General features: G+C 41.9%; 1 protein-coding gene across 1 annotated transcript in view; it reads right to left on the minus strand.

Annotated features, from left to right (window-relative positions):
• Positions 1-14,007, minus strand: part of MUC13 (mucin 13, cell surface associated) — a 53,849-nt gene that overhangs the window by 27,023 nt on the left and 12,819 nt on the right. The window contains exons 3-4 of the mRNA XM_053261494.1: positions 4,506-4,628; positions 853-959 (exon numbers count right to left, since the gene is read on the minus strand). Of these exons, the coding sequence (XP_053117469.1) occupies positions 853-959; positions 4,506-4,628 (230 nt within the window). The remainder of the gene's footprint in view (positions 1-852; positions 960-4,505; positions 4,629-14,007) is intronic.

A 14,007-nucleotide genomic window follows, 5' to 3' on the forward strand; every position in this document is an offset into this window, starting at 1 on the left:
TTCAGCGACAGCCATGGGGTGAATGGCTGTTGGGGAACGACTACCCTATGTTCTCTCATTGTCTCCATCACATGTTCCTTGTACCTGGGAACCAAATGCCAAGTAATGCTTTGCTAATGCAGCCTCCTCGTTCCATTTCAACTCTTGTCTCCCTACTATAAATTTCTTTCCAGATGTGATGTATGCGATGAGCATAAGCCACACACAGTGTACAATTAAGTATGAACATGACTGGAAATTACTCAGTGGCTGATATGCTGACTAAATTTACTCAAGGACTTCCCACTGAAATTAAAAAGGACAAGTTAGGCATGCCTTGAGTAAATTTAGTGGGCCATTGAGTAATTCCCAGATGTTCCATAAATCCCAAGCATTGTTGAAGTATTTGCAATTTTAAAATGTGATCAAAGTTTTTAATTAAACTCTATATAGTTTCATTGAAATGGAATGTGTGCCCAGCAAACATCAGTTCTGAATTAGCAGTGCAGTGGTTGAGTTTTGCAGCATGTGTATATTCAGTGTGGATGAACTGAACATTTGTACTGGATTAAGGGCAGGATTCAGATTACATTAGTTGTGACCAATTTGTCTCATTTACTTGAGTTGTGCTTAATTAAAACTGACTTAGTCTGGATCCTGCCCTTTGTCCAGAACTTCATCTGCCCAAATAAATACTTTGTTCTATATATTATTTAATGTGTATCAAAAGTATCCACATGAAAATGTATAACTTAGTAGTGGTCTCCTGGATGTATCTATGATCTGCTGAAACACCCGAATTTGTTCCTTTAAGGGGGAAAAAGATGTCAAGCCTCAGTTAAAGAAAGAGGATGTCAGAAAAAGTAAACTTACAAACTGGGTGACATTGCTGTATAATTCTTTGTAATCAGCTGATCCTGGGATTTCCATTTCGACCTTATATAATATATTCAGTTTTACCTGTCCTGGGAATACTTTTCCTGAAATTACAATGGAAATGATATTATTCATATAATATCTGAAAAATTGGTTACACATTAGGCTTGCTATGGCCCCCTATGCTTTGCTTTGATAAGGATTAACTGTCCTGAGTTGGAAACAAAATAGAAGTCTGTACAAAATGGTCAATTCTGGACTTGTATTACTATTGGGTTTCATAAGAAAGGATGCTGTCACAACAAAGTTAAAATTAACACATAAGATACTGTCAAATAGCAGTTGATTGGGGAAATTGACTATTTATGTGTTGGGGTAAATTATGGCAATCATCATCATCATCATCATCATCATCATCATCTAAACCGAGTTGTATTTTTTCAAAAATACATTTATGATATTTTTTGGAGGAAAGCTAGACCATATAATATTATCAGAAGAAATGAAAGCACAGTGTAGACAGCCAGAGTAGTCCTTCTTGGAGGTTTTCCGAACAGTGATTTACTCCTCCTTCACTATGTATAGGGTAGGGGAAGCTCATACGAGGGAGGGATTTACAGCAACTTCAATACGGTAACAGCAAAGTGTCGTCCTTACAGCCAACAGCATTTTTCATGGCAAATCATGACCATTAGTCTTTAATACATAATATAAGCATGTTTTTAAAGTTGCACTGTGAGAGAGTGTAGAAAACAGCAGTGCGGGATACTCTGGCATTTTTGCTGTGCCGTATGGAGGGACCCTGCAGATAAAAAGCATAAAGCTAGAAGTGGGGTTGTGGATACCTGCACATCCCCACTGGTTCAAAATGATTTCCCGCTTGTTTGTTTAATTTTGGAATAGTGTGGGTGTGCAAGTACACCTTTTAAACCAAAAAGTATATGGGAAAAAGAGAAAGAAATTCAGAGCATGGTAATGGCTGGGCAGACAGCTTTGAAATTTGGCAAGCAGATATTAAAGAACGGCAGGGCTCTGTGTATTTAATTTCAAGTAAAGCAGTCAGCGCACTGATTTTTAATGATTTTAAAAATAAACAGTGATTCTTGGATGGGTTTTTTTTTTGTTTGCTCTGGTTCTCTGGTTTTGCTCTGGTTTTATTTATTTATTTTTTAAAATTACAAATCAACATTTTCCCCAATTTACTTGAAATTAAATACATAGTGCTTTGCAGGCCTCCACTACCTGTGTGCCAAATTTCAAGCTTCTATACCCAGCCATTACTGAGCTCTGACTTTTTCCGCTTTCCCCCCTAGACGACTGTGTTGGGGTGTTTTTTTGTTTGAGAAGGTGCTCTTCTGCAACTGTGCTACTTCAAAAGGATTTCTAAATTGTTTTCTTCCTCTTCCAATAGCAGGGGTGTGCAAGACCACCTTGCCAAACCAAAAAGAGAGAGAGACAGAGCTCAGAGAATAGTAATTGCAGCTGCAATTGGCAGGGGGAAGGGGGGAATGCCGAGAACTGGGGAAACCATCTGCAGATGCCATTTTGTATTTCTGACTCCCTTTTATCTTCTGATATTGTGATATTTTAACTGATATAATGAGAGCCATTTTGATAATTCAGCTCCAATATAGACTTTCCTTTATCCAATTGGAATTATTTCTGATATTGCTGATATTGGACCCGATATCTCAATTGGATATACCTGACTGCATAGGCCTAGAATATGGAACACTGGTTTGTCCTTGCCCACAGATGCACTTGTGCAAGAGCAACATGATTTTAAAAATACATAAAAGTAAACATTTCAACAAAATTACTGGAAATCACACATGTGCACATAGTTACACCTTGCCTACTTAGGCACAGATGAACAAACCAATAGGAAGCAGGAGGTGGGGTGCCCTCATCTCTTCTGCAACCATATTGGCCAGAAATGATGGGGTTGATGGAGAGAAGCCTGCTCTGTGAGCAAGCCAAGGTTTGAAAAACCGTAACAAATAGCAAACAACAATAATAAAAAGCAGCAATATGAATGGCTCAGATGCACTCCAATTTATGCTTATTTACACTTATTTATGCTTACATACACTTTATATACACTTGTCATAACTCATCCGAACTGACACTGCTTCCTCCCACAGTTAAGCCCCTTGTCCGGGAAACCTCCTGCAGGGGGATCTGTACAGAACAATCCTGGTAAGTTTCCAGCCTTCTTTTCAGCTCAGTTGGCCAGGTTGAATGGAAAGGACTTCATTTCATTATTGGAAATGATCTTCTAATTCTACTGTTTGGGGGGACTTTAAAATAAACTTGCTGATAAGTTCCAATTTTAATTACTTCATATTTCTTTATTATTCATTAATGAATCTCTGCACCAGCATTCTGTGTCTTTGATGAATGTTCTGAACATGACCATTCAAAACATAAGAAAGAGAGAGCGTACTGGGAATTGGCATATATACAGAAAACAGGCTTGCCGTTTGCAAGCTTTCCTCCTACACCACAAAATGACCGCACACTCTCACATCACTCGTTGATGTCCAGAAGAATGTATGTGTTATAGGAAAATGCATTTATATCTGCCACACTTAAGCTTTGATATGTTTTTCAATTCCTTAAATGAGTTTTGTGGAAATCCATCACGGATTGAAATGCAGTGAACTGGGTTGGGGGTGGGGAGATAGCTTGTACATTGCTTCATAGTTCAGTAAATATTTGGACTTTCTTTCACAAAGTACCAGACAAAACTGGCACATTCCCTGTGCTGTTTCCAGATTTTCCAGCAATTTAAGCAACTTTTCTGGGATTTTTGATTTTTCCTGTGGTCTGGGCAAGGTATAGAACCTATCTGTGAAAATGGCATGTTTCTCTCTCTCATGGTTTGGTCTGGGAATTTCATGTCCGTGAGTGAGTGCATCAGTAAGTCAGTGAGGCCCAAGCAGCTTTGCATTTTAGATCTACTACATATTTTGAAGAACTTGTGCAAAATAAAGTCATATTTCCCAATGACCTACAGATACCAAATTTTGCATACAAAATCCTGCCACTGAAATTAGATGAATGTACTACATTTTACACTGGAATATGCTCACTGAACATTATTATTTTTTGTATTTTCTATAAGAAATTCTGAATATAACCATCATATTTTAACTTATTGTTCTCAACAGATCTTTAACACTCAATAATCAGATCCATTATTCTAAATCAACACCATGTCAAAGAAAAGTAGATTTTTCTCTCATAGAAGATTCAAATTTACTATGATTCAAATTTACCATATATGGCAATTATTCAAGAAAATGAATAATGCTTGAAATTGAAATCCTACAAATGTCTAACTGTTCTTTTACTTCTCTTTTGCAAGCACACTAATAAAAAAAAATCTATTACATATATTTAATTTCTTGAACTTTCCTATTAGTGTGACATACGCAAAATGACTTTATCTGGCCAATGGTGTGTGTGTGTGTGTGTGTGTGTGTGTGTGTGTGTGTGTGTGTACATGTGTGTGTACACCAGACTAATTAGCAGCAGTATCAGAGTAATCAGAATCACCATACAGAAACATCATGACAGAAACATGGATAGATGCTCAGCTCTATTCTTTTCAACAGAGCTGCACATGATTTAAAGATGGAACTCACCTTGCTGGCAACCATTTGTTGAATAGTAGAACCCATAAGGAAGACACTGGCAGGCATGTCCATGAACCAGATCAATACATGTAGCACCATAGAGACATGACTGGCTATGACACTGGAGAGGTTCTATGACGAAAAACACAAGAAAACTTTTTACCTCCAGCTGCTCCATGGTACATGGTTGAGAGTTTGTAAATCCTCACCAAGCCACTGTAGTTGGTGCACTGGAGCCAATGTGTCATGCATGGATCTAATGAAGAGGGCTGTAGTCCATGAAAGCATATGCCATAAGAAATATTACAGTCTTTAAGGAGCACAATACTTTGTGTTGTTTGGGCTGCACCCTTCTGGAATGCATCATTACTTGGATGTATTTGTGTATTAATAGGCTTTTGTACTTTTTTTTGTACTGTACACCAACTCATGTTGTGTTTGTGAAATTGTGTGGCATTATTTAGTTTATGCTAATTGTTATTATACCATTAGCTTTGTTGGTTTTCTCTTGTGGAAGGAAAAGCAGGATTCATATAATGGTGGTTGACATGATGTGGATACTACAGATACGTAAGACTTTGTGCAGGCCAGCAGCAAAGCTACAAGATAAGCCAGGAGGCTTTCAAAATCTGGTGCACAGGCATAGCAAGGTTGGAGGCAGCCCTGGGACTGCCTCAAAATCCTACCCCCAACTGGCCATGGCTTGTGAGACCATGCCCCAGACACAGTGCATAGGCACGCAAGGGGCAAGACTGGCATTGGACCCAGATGTGCGACCTGTTGGCCTCTCCCAGCAGGTGAGCACATTTTTTGCCAGCGGGGTGCTGCTTATTCTCCCTTGCTTGGAGCTAGTGAGAGAAAGGAAGCACCCACCCAGCAAACAATGTGCTTGCCATCTGGGAGAGGCCGAGAGGCCATTTGCCGACTCAATGCGAGCCACGTGCAGTGACCAATGATGTGCTGGCATCAGGGTGTTGGCGATGGAGTTCCAGTGCATCAACCTTCTGTACCAACTATCCTAATGATCATTAGGGGCATTGGGAGTAGAGACAGTGAGTAAGGCTCTCCCTATATGTTCCTACTCTATGACCCCCGATCTGACTCTTCAGAACTTCCTGTGCTGAGTCACAATCCTTCCTTTCCTCTTAGAGAGTAGACAGAAACATCTCTCTCCCTCCTTACCTATTCATTATGTAGTTCTTTAGATTAGGATTAGGCCTTTCCTATCCAAGTGTACTTAACCAATAGATACTTCGTATTTAGCTCTACAAGAATCTTCATGTGTTTTCTCTCAATAGTTGCAACAACTAAACCAACCTCTGCTACCTATTCTGTAACTAAAGTGTGTGCTCTCTTCCTTAGTGCTCTGCTGTTTACCTAATGGGGGTAAAATTAACAACCCCCAACAGGGTTATGGGCCCAGCAGAAGCAACAGGCTTTTAGGCACAAGCAGAGTTTATTTTTCCTTTTTAAAGTGCAGCTGAGTTAGATAGAATTACAGCATGGACTCAGGAACATTTTTTCCTTTCCCCAAATGGGATGGAAACAACTATGAGTTATGTGCTTTGAAGATGGAAGGAGTTTTCATGGCAAGAGAAATCTTTGAGGTTCTCACGGAGAAATGCCCAGATGAAGGAGCTGCTGATCAAACCTTGTGGGATAAGAGGAACCAACAGGCATGTGGACTCCTCATTTTGAATGTGAGTGATGAATTATTGATCTATATACATGATACCAAGATAGCCTCTGAAGCTTGGGGAAAATTAAGAAAGCAATGTGGGCAGGTCTCTGCAAACAAAACTCTCCTTTTGTTTAAAAGACTATGCCAGATAAAGCTGCAGGAAGGGGGAGATTTTGAAGTCCACATAGTAAACCTCTTGGAGATCATCAGACTTTTGGAAAATAGCAAATGTTAATTGAATGATATCGTGCTTATTGGATTAATCCTGCAATCCTTGCCTAAGAGTTTTGATGCTCTGATTAAGGTCTGGAGGCATCAGCGTCTCAATTAATTTTGGAAAGTGTGATATCAGTTCTCAGGAATTTCAGCTTAAAACTACACCAAGAAAACTTTCAAACCCAAACTGCTGTAGCTTACTCCAGCAAACAAAGCCAATCATTAACAAGTAAACAAGGTGTGAAATTCAAAAGAGATAGTCCACCATGCTTACCGAGCCAGTTACCATAGTGACAGGCAAAGAGGCAATTCAGAGACTAGGAATTCAACAGGAAAGGAAACCAGTTGCCATGACAACAAAAACAGGGCCCAGTCATGGCTACAGACAAAGAGACAATCAAAAGGGCCAACAACGTGGTGGATTTAGAAAGTTGAATAGAAACAGCCCCAGAACAGGCAATGTTTCACCCAAAAGCTATAATGTAGCATTAAAAACAGACCAAAAACAGGTTTTTATTCTTGATTCTGGTGCTACACAAAATATATTTAATACTGTTGATTGGTTCATTGAATTAGACAAAGCCTACAAATGTGCAATCTCTCTAGCAGATGGGAGAGAGATAGTTGCGAGAAGAAAAAGACTTGCTAAAATCCTCTGCTAAGAAGCAGATGATGAAATCTAGGAAGTTTTAATAAATGATGCCCTCTTAGTATCAGAAATGCAAACTAATTTCATTTCAGTTGGACATGGACTTAAGAAGGCATGCAAAGTGATTTTTGAGAATGAAAGTTGCTATATTTCCAAAGATGATGAATTGATTATGACTGCTCATATGCGTGATGATGGACTTTTTGAATCAGACTGTGTCGTTGCACATGCCAACACAAAAATTGTGATTTCTTGTGGCACAAGAAATTGGGCCACAGAAGATTAAATATTAAAACTGATATTCACATGAAAGAATTACTGAAGGACTTTAATATAAGTGAATGTCCAGAAACGGCCAGAGGATGTCACTGTTGCATACTTAACAAAGGAGTGATGCCTAGTTTTGCTGCTAAGAAGAGCATGGAATCAAAGGAGATCCTGCAGCTAGTTCATTCTGACATTTGTGATTCGTTGCAAGCAAGCCTTGCTGAAAATAAATACATTTTGACTTTTATTGATGACTTCTCCAGATTTTGCTATGTATATGCTCTGAGAAAGAAAAATCAAGTGTTTGAGAAATTTAAAGAATATGTTGCATTGGTTAATAACTAATTTGGAAGAAAACCCCAGTGTTTGTGGTCAGACAATGGCAGGGAATATGTGTCACTTGATATGAGAGAATTTATGGAGAATGGAATTTTATGTCCAAATGTTCCCACATACACGCCTCAGCTAAATGGTGTATCAGGGAGAAAGAATCTCTCTCTACTAGAAATGACTAGATGTCTGCTTCATGATGCAAATTTGGCAGACAAGTTCTGGTTAGAAGCAGTGATGACTGCAAATGACTTGCAAAACAGAATGCCAACCAAGGCAATAGATAAAACACCATTTGAACTTTGGCATGGAGGAAAACCTTCCCTAAATCACATGAGAGTGTTTGGATCAAAGGCTTATGCATATGTACCTAAGGCAAAAAGGACCAAACTCATTTGCAGATATGAATTGGAGTTTTTGTTGGCTATGCACCTAAGTGGATACAGAATTCTTGACCAAAAATGGAAAGATCAAAATTTGCAATGCAGTGTACAGGTGAAACTCGGAAAATTAGAATATCGTGCAACAGTCCATTAATTTCAGTAATGCAAATTAAAAGGTGAAACTGATATATGAGACAGACGCATTACATGCAAAGCGAGATAAGTCAAGCCTTAATTTGTTATGATTGTGATGATCATGGCGTACAGCTCATGAAAACCCCAAATCCACAATCCCAGAAAATTAGAATATTACATGGAACCAAGAAGACAAGGATTGAAGAATAGAACAATATCGGACCTCTGAAAAGTATAAGCATGCATATGTATTCAGTACTTGGTTTGGGCCCCTTTTGCAGCAATTACTGCCTCAATGCGGCGTGGCATGGATGCTATCAGCCTGTGGCACTGATGAGGTATTCTGGAAGACCAGGATGCTTCATTAGCAGCCTTCAGCTCTTCTGCATTGTTTGGTCTCATGTCTCTCATCCTTCTCTTGGCAATGCCCCATAGATTCTCTATAGGGTCAGGTCAGGCGAGTTTGCTGGCCAATCAAGCACAGTACACTGTATACTTTTCAGAGGTCCGATATTGTTCTATTCTACAATCCTTGTCTTCTTGGTTCCATGTAATATTCTAATTTTCTGAGATTGTGGATTTGGGGTTTTCATGAGCTGTACGCCATGATCATCACAATTATAACAAATTAAGGCTTGACTTATCTCGCTTTGCATGTAATGCGTCTGTCTCATATATCAGTTTCACCTTTTAATTTGCATTACTGAAATTAATGGACTTTTGCACAATATTCTAATTTTCCGAGTTTCACCTGTATTTTGATGAAAGACAAAGTCCAAGTAAAGATGAAATGCCAGAAATTTTACCAGAAATCCAGATGAATGAGAAACCATGTTATTGGACTCTAATGAAACTGGAACCAGACAGCACACTTGAAGAATCAGTGCCAGATTCAGAAGGGGCTGCACAACCTGAACATGGACTGAGGCACTCACAGAGGCCCAACAAAAGGGTTCCACCCCAAAGACTCTGGGGCTAGTCTCACGAGCAGTGAAAATTGGGCTAGGAGAGCCTAGCCCGATTTTCACTGCTCATGTAAATCACTGGGCACTCAGGCGAGCCCAGTGGCTTACAAGCGGCTAGCCTGCTTTTGTAGCCCTCCCCCAAGCCCGGGTTTGCAGAGCGAGCACTCCACAAACCCAGGCTGCCCGATCGTGAGTAGCCACAGCGTGGCTCCGCACCACAGCTACTCAGGAGTAGACCCCCGGAGGGGAGGCAAAAAGCCGCCTCCCAGCTCCAGCGGTCTCCCCAGTATGCCTTGCGTGCTCGCGCGGGGCATACTGGAGCTTCCGGGGGCCACATGGCCCCTGAGCTCCCCAGCCCCCGCTGGCTCCGTCACGGAGCCAGCAATCGTGTGGGCATCTGATCCGGCCGCCCAGGGCTCCCTCCCTGATCGTGAGACCCAGCTCTCTTGCCCATGGCCAAAGGAGGAGAGATGCAAGAACCCACTACATGGGAAGACATGGGAAGGAGGCCAACTGATGAAGCTCTTGTGCCAGTTGTAAACCACACTTCAATTAGAACTTTGCTCAGTCTGGCAGCAGCCAAAAGGATGCAAGTTGAACACTTGGATGTAAAGACTGCCTTCCAAAATGGGGAAACCAAGGAAGACATCTACATGCAACAGCCACCAGGCTTCGAGGAACCTGGAAAGGAGCTAGTGTGCAAACCTCAAAAGAGCATCTATGGCTTAAAGCAAGCAGCCAGAATATGGAATGAGAAACTGAATCAACTGCTACTTAAGGAGGGGTTCACACAAGGAAAAGCTGACCCCTGCCTATACTCTAGATTCAGAGACAATAGATAGACTTACATCCTGACTCATGTTGATAACTTGATTCTTGCACATGAGAATAAGCAAGACAGTCTTGAGTTTGTACAGCACCTGAACAAGGAAATAGAGGTGAAGCAACTAGGAAGCATCTCCTATTACACTGGCATCCAAATAGGAAGAGAAGAGAATGGGACATTCCTTCTCAACAAAAAGCAGAAGATAAAGGATCTTCTAGAATGCCTGGGACTGACAGATGCCAATGAAGTCAGTACACCAATGGATGCTAATTTCTGGAAGCAAGATGGAGACAGCGAGCTTTTACCAACCAACAATCAATACAGAAAGGCAATTGGAAAGCTTCTGTACATAGGCACAATGACAAGGCCAGATATTGCCTCAGAAGTGGGAATCAGAACAGAAAAGTAAGTGCATCAACCAACAAGGATTGGACAGCAGTCGAAAGACTGGGAAGATACCTAAAAGGTACTGCACACTATGTATTGGAGATTCCAGCAAGCAGCAATCCCAAACTAGTGGGATACATGGATGCAGACTGGGGCAAAGACAGAACAGACCACAAGTCCACAAGTGGACACCAGTTCTTGTATGGAGGTGGAGTCATAAATTGGAGCAGCCTCAAGCAGTCACCTGTTGCACAATCATCTATGGAAGCAGAGTATGTTTCAGCAAGTGAAGCGTGCCAAGAAGTAGTATGGATACACCAACTACTATCGGACTTTGGGATCGAGGATTGGAACCAAAGCCCACAGTGAGGTTTGAGGATAACCAAAGTTGTATCCAGTTCTCCCAAATGGAGAAAATGAAGTCTCGAACCAAGCACTTTCCCATAAAGCACCACAATGTTTGAGACTTGCAAGAGAAAGGGGTGGTCCAGTTGAAGTACTGCCCTACAGAAGAGATGCTGGCAGATGGATTAACCAAGCCATTGCCCAGAGACAGATTCCAGATGCTTCGTGGGAAGATGGGAGTCGTGAGCCAGTGTGGCAGGCGACGAGAAGGGGTGTTAGAGAAGGAGCTCCAGTGCATCAGCCTTTTGCACCAACTATCCTAATGACCACTAGGGGCAATGGGAGTAAGGGTCTCCCTGTCTGTCTCCATCTTGCTTGTCTCTACAATAAGTGATGAATCTGGGGATGCCCCGGAACATGATTAGCAGTGAGTGTGCAGCAGGACACGGTGGGAGGTGTGCATGGGTAACAATGGGTAACAACTCTTCCCACAGAGTTCTTAAACCAGTGTAGCAAGGTTGAAGACAGCCCTAGGAACTCCAGCCTTGAAAATGGCCCCCTTGCAGGCCACACCTCTGATGCCAATGCATCAAGATCAGGGAAAGTGGCTGGCATTGAGGTACAGACATGCCACAACGCCTGTCTGGTGGGGGGAGGGACTTCAATGTTCACTTCGGGACCAATCTGTCTGGAGCATCTCTGGAGTTCATAGCAGCCATGACAACTATGGGCCTATCTATCCCAAGTCGTCTCGGGACCGATGCATGTTGCTGGTCACACGCTTGATCTGGTCTTTTGTTCTGATCAGGGTGGTGTTCCATAGGTGGGGACTCCTGTGATTTCCCCATTGTCATGGACAGACCATCATTTGGTTAAGGTTGGACTCACAACCATATCCCACCTCTGCAGGGGTGAGAGGCGTATTAGGATGGTCCACCCAAGAAAGTTATTGGATCCAATAGAATTCCAAGAATCCTTGGAAGGATTTAGTGTTGACTCTGCTGGTGATCCTGTTGAAGCTCTGGTGGAGAATTGGACCATGACATGTAGACGTGATTGCTCCTAATTGTCTTTTCTGACCTACTTCAAAACTGGCCCCTTGGTTTGTTGGTTGGTTTGTTTGTTTGTTTGTTTAAAATATCTCTATACCGCCTAAAACTTGTGTCTCTTGCATATACGGAAGAACTACAGGGGCTGAGGTGGCAAGGTAGATGACTGGAGCACAAGTGGAGAAAGACTTGACTCAAATCCAACAAATTACAACATAGAGCGCACTTGAAGATCTATGCTCAGGTGATACGTGCGGCAAAGAAGCAATTCTTTTCTGCCCATATTGCACCCACAAGCTCATGTCCAGCAGAGTTGTTCAGGGTTGTGAGACAGCTAGTACATGCCCCTGCTCTCTTGAATCAGAATTTGGAATCATCAATTACCTGCTGTTATATGTTTAATGAGTTCTTTGTGGATAAAATCTCTCATATTTGGGCCAACTTAGACTCAGACCCCACAATTACTGCAGTGTCTGATGCAGAAACTCTTCTTATGTGGTTCAGGAGTCACAACCTGAAACTGATCCAGCCTATTAGTGTCAGGTTGTGACTCCTGAAGACGTGGATGAGCTGATTGGAATGGTGCAGCCTACCACCTGTTCTCTTGACCCTTGTCTGACATGGCTTATACTATCTGGCAGGGAGGTTGTTGTAGAAGGCCTGGTAGATATTATAAATGTTTCTCTGAGGGAGGGCAGGATACCTCCTTGCCTTAAGGAGGCAATCATTAGACCTCTTTTGAAGAAGCCTGCATTGGATCCCTCAGAGTTAAGCAACTGTCTCCAACCTTCCATGGTTGGGCAAGGTAACTGAGAGGGCAGTTGCCTAACAGCTCCAGGCAGTCTTGGAGGAAACTGATTCTCTGGACTCATTTCAAACTGGCTTTTGGACAGGCTATGGGGTGGAAACTGCCTTTGTCAGCCTGATGGATGATCTCCAATTAGGAATTGACAGAGGGAGTGTGACTCTGTTGGTCCTTTTGGATCTCTTGGTGGCTTTCAATACTATCAACCATGGTATCCCTCTGAAGCGTCTGAGAGGGTTGGAGATGGGAGGTACTGCTTTGCAGTGGTTCAGCTCCTACCTCTCAGGCAGGTTCCAGATGCTGTCCCTTGGAAGACTGTTGCTCTTCAGAATCTGAACTCTTATATGGTGTCCGCCAGGGCTCCATATTGTCTCCAATGCTTTTTCTACATGAAACTGCTGGGGGAGATCATCCGGAGATTGGGTGCAGGGTGTTATCAGTATGCTGATGACACCCAAATCTATTTCTCCATATCAACCTCATCAGGAAAAGTCATAACCTCCCTAAATGCCTGCCTGGAGTCAGTGATGGGGCTTGATGAGGGAAAACAAGCTGAGATTGAATCCAGATTAGATGGAGATAATTATTGTGCAGGATCGGAACTCGAGAAACATTTTTGATCTGCCTGTTCTGGCTCTGGTCACATTTCCTCAGAAGGAACAGGTATGCAGTCTTTGGGTACCTATGGATCCAAACCTCTCCCTGGTGGCCCAGGTTGAGGCAGTGGTCAGAGGTGCCTCCTATCAGCTTTGGCTACTACACCAGCTGTGTCCATTTCTTGAGATAAACTACCTCAGGACAGTGGTACACCAGCTGGTAACCTCCAGACTTGACTACTTGTTATTGTTTTATCGTGAAAGTATTTCTTTTCCTGGTTTTCTCTTATTGCTGTGAGCTGCCCTGGGAGAATATGTCTTAATGATTGGGGTCATCAGTGTATTACATTAATGAATATATTTTTTTAAAAAATTGTTGAGCCAGCAATACTATTCACTATATTTTTGTAATCTCCCCACATAGAGGTCTGCTTATGTCAGCCATATGGACTGTAATAGCAACCTGACTTCAGTCTAAAAAGAAATAACTAAGTATATTAAAGTTTAATACATTATTAAGTTTTACTTATCTGATTGGAGATTGGAGTGTAGCTCAGTTGTTGAGCATACAGAATATTTAAGTTAAATTCATGGCATCTTCAAGTGGAACTGGGAAAAATGTCTGAAATCCTGGAGAGCAGCTACTAGTCAGTGTAGACAACACTGAGCTAGATGGACCAATGCTCTGACTCACACGTTTCAGATTAACACAATTGCTGAAAAGTCTGGCAGCCAAGAACCTTTGGTTCCCAGTTAGTGCGTGCTTCTGGGGGCCTGTTTTATGAAGCCGTCAACCTCCAGTTCCTGTGCCGGATTACTGACTTCAGTTTGACATTCTCTGCACAACTTGAAATTTGGTTTACAGGTGTTGGGCAGA

The sequence above is a fragment of the Hemicordylus capensis genome, chromosome 1, assembly GCF_027244095.1.
Source record: "Hemicordylus capensis ecotype Gifberg chromosome 1, rHemCap1.1.pri, whole genome shotgun sequence".
NCBI classification, from domain to species: domain Eukaryota; kingdom Metazoa; phylum Chordata; class Lepidosauria; order Squamata; family Cordylidae; genus Hemicordylus; species Hemicordylus capensis.